Source organism: Lactuca sativa, chromosome 3 (genome assembly GCF_002870075.4).
Source record: "Lactuca sativa cultivar Salinas chromosome 3, Lsat_Salinas_v11, whole genome shotgun sequence".
Taxonomy (NCBI): Eukaryota; Viridiplantae; Streptophyta; class Magnoliopsida; order Asterales; family Asteraceae; genus Lactuca; species Lactuca sativa.
In genome coordinates this window covers 12643944-12653765 of record NC_056625.2, presented here as the reverse complement: position 1 = coordinate 12653765, position 9822 = coordinate 12643944, and the positions used below count along the sequence as shown (strand labels likewise).

General features: G+C 32.5%; 2 protein-coding genes across 2 annotated transcripts; both read left to right on the top strand.

The window, feature by feature from the left end:
- The first annotated feature begins 417 nt into the window (after positions 1 to 417).
- Positions 418 to 2034, top strand: LOC128132721 (uncharacterized). Its single transcript, XM_052769638.1, has 3 exons — positions 418 to 592; positions 728 to 792; positions 835 to 2034. The coding sequence occupies exons 1-3, from the start codon at positions 418 to 420 to the stop codon at positions 2032 to 2034; spliced, it is 1440 nt and encodes a 479-aa protein (XP_052625598.1).
- Positions 2035 to 2418: 384 nt separating this feature from the next.
- Positions 2419 to 4032, top strand: LOC111886502 (uncharacterized). Its single transcript, XM_023882755.1, has one exon. It carries the CDS (start codon positions 2419 to 2421, stop codon positions 4030 to 4032), a length of 1614 nt encoding a protein of 537 aa, XP_023738523.1.
- Positions 4033 to 9822: the final 5790 nt, after the last annotated feature.

The following is a 9822-nucleotide window of genomic DNA, read 5'->3' as shown; positions in this document are numbered from 1 at the left end:
AAAAGTCAAATAAAACTAATATTTATTTTAATAAATAAATAAATTTATTTTTCCTATTGACAAATCTCATAATATTAAAAATCATTATTAATATCATATGTCACATATCATGTTATATGTCAATCTATTAATTCTTTATTTTAATATTTAAATTTGAATTACTCATTTTAATTATATTAAATTAATAACTGATTTCTTCATTTCAAATTTTAAATTTTAAATTTCATGTTATAACTGTATTAAATTAATAACATTAGTATAAAAAATAAAATAAAATATAATTTCAGGTATTTATTTAAATCACCGAATATAATCTTATATAACCAAAAAAATATTTTTAATTAATAATTTATTTAAAATAATAATTGATTAATAATTTTAAGTTTTTACTATAAAATTTTAATTAATTTTATAACTATGGTTCTCATTGGTTATAAACTAATAAAATATCTTTTAATTCCGCTCCCGGATTCCGACGCTGACTCTCCTTCCCAATCGACGGAAATTAGAAACACGGTGGTAATTGGCAATATGTTAGGCTTTGATGTGGATGAAGAGAGTCCGGTTCTTAAAGAAGCTTTTGGTGAAGCAGGTGAGAATAACACTTTCCGATGAATATAATGTCACTAAACATCCGAGGTATGGGAGAGACACAAAATTGACTGGGTACGTAGACTCAGGAATGAACACAGGTTATGCATGATTGGGATTCAGGAATCAAAATTAGGTGAGTGTTCTCAGACTCTAAATGTTGTTGGATGTTGGGGTGATGTGGATTATGGATTTGAGCAGGTATTTACCACATGACGATCTGGAGGTCTTGTTTCTATATAGGATAGCAAACGTTTTTCGGTGATTGAAACCATTAAGTCTAGATACTTCATAGTGGTCTTGGGGAATTTTGCTGGAATCAATGGGTTAACGGGATTTGTAAACGTGTATGGACCTAGATCAGAGATAGATAAACTAAAGGTCTGGGATGAACTACTAGCATTGAAAAACTCCAAAACTGCCACTTGGATTTTTATGGGCGATTTTAATGTGGTGCGTCGGCCAGAGGAGAGAATAAGTTCGATCTTCTGTACTCGTAGTGCGAATGACTTCAACCATTTCATACGTTCGGCTGAACTCGCTGATTTGAAGATGGGAGGTCAAAGATTTACCTACTTTAAAACTCAGGGAGCTAAACTCAGTAAGCTTGATAGATTCTTGGTGTGCAGCAGTTTTTTATCAATATCTCCTCTTGCTTCTTGCTTTGCAATGGAGAGAGATCTCTCTGATCACTCACCAATTATCCTAAGAGCCCGTTGTGATGATTTTGGCCCACCCCCTTTCAAATTATTTAATTCATGGATGACGCAAGACGGGTTTAATGAGAATGTTAGGAATGCATGCTCGGAATTTGTGGGCTATGGTTACCCTGATATGATGTTTATGAATAAATTAAAACATTTGAAGAAAGTCATTAAGAGTTGGAAATTTAAAACAGTAAGGGAGGAAAATAAGATGATGGTCGATTTAAAAAAAAGAATGGCTGAAATTGAATTGGTGGTAGAATCCAGACAATTATCTGAAGCAGTAATAGAAGAAAGAGTTAAAGGAGGTATTGAGATTGTTGAATGTGCTAGAATCACGGCTTTGGATTTAAAGCAAAGGGCTAGGCTAAAATGGAAACTGGAGGGGGATGACAATTCGCGTTTTTTCCATGGGTACGTTAAAAATAGAAATAGGAAGAACCATATTCATGGGATCATGGTAAATGGTAGGGGGACTACGGAGCCAACAGAGATTAAGACGGCGGCGGCTACGTTTTTTAAAGAGAAATTCCATGAAGTATGGATTAACAGACCCAAGTTTCATAATCCTGGATTTCGTATTCTCTCTGATTGTGATGCGAGATTTCTTGAAGGAGAATTTTCACTGGATGAAATAAGGAATGCAATTTGGTCGGGGGGGGGGGGGGGGGGGGGGACAAGTCGCCAGGGCCAGACGGTTTCACGTTCAAGTTCATCAAAAAATATTGGGAGTTGCTAAAAGATGATATACTGGGATTTGTAAAACACTTTGAAGAAGGGGGTAAAATCTCGGATGGTTGTAATTCATCATTTATTTCTCTTGCTGCAAAATCAAAAGATCCAATTCACTTCTGTGACTTTAGACCTATAAGTCTGATTGGAGCTTTGTATAAAATTATCGCAAAGTTGTTAGCCCTAAGACTAAAGCGAGTCATCGGGGGGGGGGGGGGGTGTAGGGGAAGAACAATCGGCTTATGTTGAGGGGAGGAACATACTTGAAGGCCCGTTGATTGTAAACGAATTGTGCTCTTGGGCAAAAGCAAAACGTATGAGGATGCTCATGTTTAAGGTAGATTTCAATAAAGCATTTGATTCAGTAAATTGGGCCTACTTAGACTCAATTATGGAACAAATGAAATTTGGAACTAAATGGAGACTTTGGATTAGGGGATGTTTGGAATCAGCGAAAGCTTCTGTAATAATCAACGGGAGCCCAACAATCGAATTCCCTATGACGAAAGGGGTTCAACAATGCGACCCACTCTCTCCCTTCCTCTTTATTATTGCGATGGAAGGGTTAAATATGGCAATGAAGACGGCGGTTGAAAAAGGGGTTTTTGAAGGGATAAGATTCTCTAACTCTAACATTTGCTTATCTCATCTGTTTTATGCAGATGATGCACTTTTCATTGGCGAATGGTCGAGGCGTAACATCGCTAATCTGGCTCGAATATTGAGGTGTTTCCATATCGTGTCCGGACTAAAGGTGAATTTTAACAAATGCAAGGTATTTGGGGTTGGTGCTCCGTCTCTTGAAGTTTTGCATTGGTCAGCCCCTCTTGGATGTGAACCATCGTCTCTCCCGTTCACTTATCTCGGTATCCCAGTGGGGGACAATATGAATTTGAAAAAAGCATGGAGACCTATAATTGAAAAGTTCCGCTCCAAGCTTTCTTCTTGGAAAGCGAAATCGCTTAGCTTTGGTGGGAGAGTAACTCTAGCAAAGGCGGTCTTGGGTCATCTGCCAAGTTATTTTATGTCTATCTTTAGGGTCCCGAAAGGTGTCATTGATACTCTCGAAAAAATAAGAAGAACTTTCATCTGGAGTAAGGAATACAACAAAAAAGGTATAAGTTGGGTTGGCTGGGACAAGATTATTGCACCAAAAAAAGTGGGTGGTATCGGGTTAGGGTCGATATATTCCTTGAACATTTCTTTATTAGCAAAATGGTTGTGGCGACTAAAATCGGATAGTAGTGTATTGTGGGCTAAAGTCATTAGAGGTGTCCACAATTTAGATGAGAGACATTGGTCTTGCTTCGCTAGTAGTACCAGTAAAGGAGTATGGAAAAATATAACAAAAATCAGGCCTTTGATGATGAAAGTTAACATTCATCCTAAGGAGATTGTATCATGGAACTCGGATAGTAAATGTTGGGCATCGGAATTTATGATTGATAATAGATTCTCTGTGAGTTTGATAAGGGATCGCTTTGAACTGGCAGGACATATTGTATGCGACAGACCTTTTGACTGGAACAAAATGATCCCATTCAAAATTCTATGTTTCATATGGAGAGCGAAACAGGGCAGAATCCCTTTTGCAGTTGAACTTAAATCCAGGGGGATTATTATCCCCTCTACTGTTTGTATTTCATGTAAGCAAGAGGAGGAGACTAGTGATCATATGTTGATCACATGCCAATCGGTGAGGACCGTGATGAATGAAATCCTTAACTGGTGTGTAATCAGGTGTGATAACTTTAATTCAGTAAAAGACATGTTGCTATTTATTTCGAGATGGAGCAAATGCAAAAAAAGGAGAAGTATGTTGAACGTAATTCTTTGTGGAGCTTTGTGGTGCATTTGGATCGATAGGAACAATAGGGTATTCAATAATTTTCCTGTTGTTCCGACAAACACAGTAGAAATGGTGAAATCGTTATCTTTCATTTGGTGCAAGCACAGAGGGCCATGTAATAACATTGATTGGCGAATTTTGAACTTATGTCCGTAGGCGTTCTTTTTAATATATTTGCAGTTTTCCAAAAAAAAAAAAACTAATAAAATAGATAAATTCATAGATTTATTTATAGAAACAAATAAACCGCAGAAATTACATAACGTGACGTTTAATAAATAAAGAAATTCAATCTGTAAGCTGTCATTAAAACTATTTAAATTTTAAGCATATATTATTCGTAGAGTATATTAAAATATGTTTGACCATCCCTTTCAATAACAATCGAAAGCGTGAGCGCAAAATTCGGCGTCCCCAAACTAGCCTACTATTTCACATTTAAAAATTCCCATATCCACATCTTCATTTCCACCAATAATTCTTGATATATATATATATATATATATATATATATATATATATATATATATATATATATATATATATATATATATATATATATATATATATATATATATATATATATATATATATATGGGCAGGGCCGGTCCAGACGGTGGGCAACCCGGGCGACCGCCGACGGCCCACGACTCAACGGGGCCCAAAATTTCTGGATTATATATATATATATATATATATATATATATATATATATATATATATATATATATATATATATATATAAACCAATTATTACCAAAATGATTTTTAGGGCCTAAATTTGGTTCAAACTCAAACTAGCTCAAAAGATAAACAATTTGACTTGCTTGTTATTGCTAATTGAACGTGATTATAGAGAAGAATAAATGATTTTTTTTTAATCTTTATTATATTTTTCTTTAAGGGGCCCTTTTTTTCTTTTCGCCCCGGGCCCCATATACGTTTGGACCGGCCCTGTATATGGGTTCAATTGAGAAAATAAAAAAGGTTGAGAATGGGAGAATCATTCTCAGCCACTCATTTAATCTAAGCATAAAAAGACACGGTGACAAACTTGTAAATATGATAATAACCTTCAATCTCAAATATGTAACTGTATAGAAATAGAAACAGTTCAAACCCATTTTCAATCGATCGTTCATTATCCAAATTTCTCCTCCAACCTTCAACAATCATCCAGATTTCTTCAATTAAACCATCAACCAGTGTTAATCAATCATCGATCTTCATCAATAACATGTTTATCAACACGATTCAACAGTTAAAAATAAAAATTCATTTTTGGTTCTTTTAATCCAACCTTCAATTGTACTTGAATACGATCAGATCTTCAACATCTGCGATTAATTATACTCCCAGCATCATTAGATCAACCTCATCGATAATCAACAAAAAATCCACTTCATATCATTCATTCAACATCGATTATCAAATAAAACTTCAAAATTGAGATTAGAAAAATATCAAATCGTTTTTTTTTTGAAAAATTTCATATAATTCTCTATCAATCTACTATTTTGTAAGATTTAAATAATCAAAGTATCATGTTTTTAACATTTCTAAAAAAGTTAAATTGTATACACTCCAACTGTTTGATGAAATGCATAAACTAAATTACCACGTTATATTCATATATAAATATGTTTTCTCACCTGAATCAGTATATGATTATTAAAACAAAAAAACAAATATGCAAATCTGTATGTTATTCATATGTGAATAACATATAAATATTATATATTTGTGAAAATACCTTGTAATATTCATATGTAAATATACTATGTAATATTCATAAATGAATATATCATCTAATATTCACAAGTCAATATACTATGTAATATTCACATGTGATATACCATGTAATACTATGTAATATTCAGATATGAAAATATTATCTAATATTCATAAGTGAATATACCATCTAATATTCACAAGTGAATATACTATGTAATATTCAAAAGTGAATGCATCATCTAATATTTAAATATGAATATACTATGTTTATTATATGCTATATTCATATATAAATGATACTTAAATTGTAAAAGAAAGTTAATCATAGTTATTATTCATAAGTGAATAACGAATGTACTGTAGTAAAAACCTGATTCATTTTTATTCACTTATTAATAACGATAGCTGAAAATATAAAAAAAATTATTTTATCTTAAAACTATATCAATATGGATGTTTATTTGTAGAGAATAAAGAATCACGAATTTTGGTATATTTAAAATCATTTTTTGATAAAAATAGCTTGTTAAAAAAAAACGAAAAAACTATGTTTTTGTATATATTAAGGTAATGATTAGCATAGTTTAAGGAAACATGTTTTGTTGGAAAACACATGTCTATTCCTTTCCCATTGCGGCAAAAATAATGAGTGACTGAGAATGATTCCTCCATTCTCAACCTTTTTTTTCTCAATTGAACCATCTCTCTCTCTCTCTCTCTCTCTCTCTATATATATATATATATATATATATATATATATATATATATATATATATATATATATATATATATATATATATATATATATATGGGCTTAGAGAATATGTGGCTATTATATACCAAAGTTTATATATAGAACCCTCCAAATTATGTAGTTTTGGTCCATATATATCCAAACAAATCATGATATTTCGTTTACTATTCTTCCTTAATCATGTGAATTAATAAAGCAATTGAGTTTATGTTTTTTTTCTTCATTGTGTCTAAGAACTCAAAGTCTTCAAAGTCATGACGATTTAATCAACCTTACTAAATTTTAAATGAAACCTAATAGAATAAAAGATAAAAGAAGAACATGTAATAAATCAATCAAGCTTTTCATAAATCATTGGATATAGTTTTTCAATTGAAGGACAAAACGTTAGAGGTATATTCGTTAAAAAAATATTGGTTTTTTACTTTCCGTATAAACTTTAATGATTTTTTGCAATAAAAAGATAAATAATTGATCTTTTGCATTCCATAATTTAACTAAATTCAATGGTATTATATCAAAACAAAATTAAGAGAAAATGAAATCGGATTTGTTTTGTTTAAACTTACGTCGTTTAAAATGTTCTATACCTAAGTTTAGGTACATAACAGCCACATATTTACTTTTCCCTATATATATATATATATATATATATATATATATATATATATATATATATATATATACACATTACCGCCCCACCTAAGCTTAGGTACTAAACCTCTAAAATATGTTGTTTTAACTTAGTAAATATACCCTATTTGGTTTTCACTTGTTAAATATACCGTTCTCGATAACATTTCTTTCCTCTATTATCGTTTTACCATCCGTGTTTTCTTTTCTCCATTATCGTTTATTATTTTACCCTACTGAACATTATTTTTTTTCATTGTCACGAAGGTTGAAGATAATCAATATTTTTGCTTCCTTATCAAAACTATTGCGTCGATCTTGAATCTACAATTTCAAGTGTTAATCGTGAGTCCCTTAACCGCAATCTTTATATAGTAAAGTGATGTATTTTCATGAGGTTTAATACCTAACCTTAGGTGAGGTTATAATGCATGTTCACTTTTCCATATATATATATATATATATATATATATATATATATATATATATATATATATATATATATATATATATATATATATATATATATATATATATATATATATATATATATATGACAGATTACTTGAGACTAAAGAAGATAGAGATCTTGAGATTCAACTTTAACCATATATTTGTCATTTGCCGTTTTAACGTTCCAGCATACCGCCAACAACGAGGTGTGCCTAATCATAAATGATTATATCGATGAGAGGTATGATTATATATGTTTATACGTGTATTCCTAATAATAAATAATTATACATATATGTCTGTTCGCAGATTGAGTAATTATATATGATTATGACAGTTGGTGGCGAAAGAGATGATGGTGGCAGAGCTGGAGGAAGTATAAGTGACGGAGGTGGCTGTGGTGGAAACAACTAGTTAGAGAATTGGTGGTGGTGGTAGTGGCGGTGGCGGTTGTGGTGGTGGAGATCGCGGCGGAGGAGAAAGGAACGAGTGACGCTGTATAATCATTTATGATTAATATAGACCTATCGCACCGGTATGCCAGAGAGTTAGAGTGGCAGATGTGAAATATGTGGTTGTGGTTGAATCTCTAGATCTCTATTTTTTTAGGGAAAATGACACATATAACCTATGAACTTTCTAGGGTTTACCCTTTTAGTCACTTAACTTTTTTGTGGCTTTATAAGGGAACAAAGTTGTGAGCAACCTGTCTTTTTAGTCTTGTTACCTAAACTAGTAGGTAGATATGTCACATGGCACAAATAAAAACTGATTTTACTAATTTTAAAAGCCAAGTCAGCCAAATAGTCAAAATTAAAAGTCAAGTAAGCCAAACTTCTCCATCTTGTCTCCTTCAGTGTTTCACACAATCAATTAAGAAATTCAATCGGAATTTGAGTACAAAATCCAGAAAAATACAATCGTTGATTTGTCTTAAATATGGAAAAACCTTAACCACGTGATTTACAAAAACCTTCTAGACCTCATTAACAATGGCATCCGGTAAATTGATTTGTAGAGAAATTTCCAAATAGTTCTAAATAAACGATAGTGGTGGTCTTACCAACAACACCAGGAACGGGCGGTGTTGGGGCTGAAACTACAGCGACGGTAGAAGGGCAATGGCGGTGGCAGGTGGTGTTGGAAACGACGATGTAGACAACAGCTGGCGATGACAGAGGGATGCGATGATAATGACGGATTTACTGATTCTTTTACAGTTGGCTGATTGAATAGGGACCAAGGGAAAACAGTGGCGGTGATGGAGCATTTATGGTGATGGATTACGAAAAGAGGAGGCGGAGAGTCTGCCACCGTCGACTGTGGTGGTCCTCTTCGCTGGTGAAGTAAGGAGACGAGGGAGAGTGGCATAGGGTGATGCCTCGTAGCTAGCTCAATAGAATCAGGGAAGGAATGATGGTGGGGCTCAACCAAGACAAAACAAGGTGGTTTTTAGTGGGGCTGCGGTGGTCGGTGGCTCCACAGCAATGGTTCGACACTAAGACCGGAGGAAGGCAGATTTTTACATTTGCTCCGATCAATAGAGGAGGTGTTGATGCTCGTGGGTTTTGTTCCCCTAAACAGATTTGTGGTGGATGGGTAAAAAAGGGAAAAACAACTTTTTCACATTTTCGTGTTTACCACCATTTAAGCACGAAGGAAAAAGAAGTTAGCAGGTTTCTGCATTTGCTTAGTTGACTTTCAAGGAGAGAGAACGAGAGAGAGAGAGAGAGAGATGTGGGTTCAAGGGTAAGGGAAACTCAAAGTCAATATAGAAAAATTGGTCAACAAATGTCAATGTGACAAAGGGGTAACCGGATGACCCCTCCACTTTGGCCAAAAGGATGTAATCTACCCGACAAAAATAACTTCATTCCCTCATAAAGCCACAAGAAAAGGTAAGGGACTAAAAGTGTAAACGCTAGAAATTTCATAGGTTGTATGTGTCATTTTTCTTTTTTTTAATCTCAACGGAACCTATATATATATATATATATATATATATATATATATATATATATATATATATATATATATATATATATATATATATATATATTAGTTTATAACTCGTGAGAATCATAGTTACAAAATTAATTAAACTTTCATAGTAAAATCAAAATTATTAATCAATTATTTTAAAGAAATTATTAATTAAGATATTTTTTTTAGTTATATAAAATTATAATTGTTGATTTAAATAAATACTTAAATTTATACCACTTTATCATTTGTATTAAATTTATTTTAATTTTAATTTTAATTTTATTAATCAATGTAATTAGAGTGGGAAATTTAAAATAGGAAATTTGAAATGGAGAATCAATAGGTTGACAAGTGGCATGACATAAATTAAGAGGTCTAATAGGGTA

Coding starts and splice junctions, on each gene's coding strand:
- LOC128132721 (XM_052769638.1), top strand. CDS start 418: ATGGTTCTCATTGGTTATAAACTAATAAAATATCTTTTAATTCCGCTC. Junction 593..727: donor AGAAGCTTTTGGTGAAGCAG/GTGAGAATAACA, acceptor AATCAAAATTAG/GTGAGTGTTCTCAGACTCTA. Junction 793..834: donor TGGATTATGGATTTGAGCAG/GTATTTACCACA, acceptor GTTTCTATATAG/GATAGCAAACGTTTTTCGGT.
- LOC111886502 (XM_023882755.1), top strand. CDS start 2,419: ATGGAACAAATGAAATTTGGAACTAAATGGAGACTTTGGATTAGGGGA.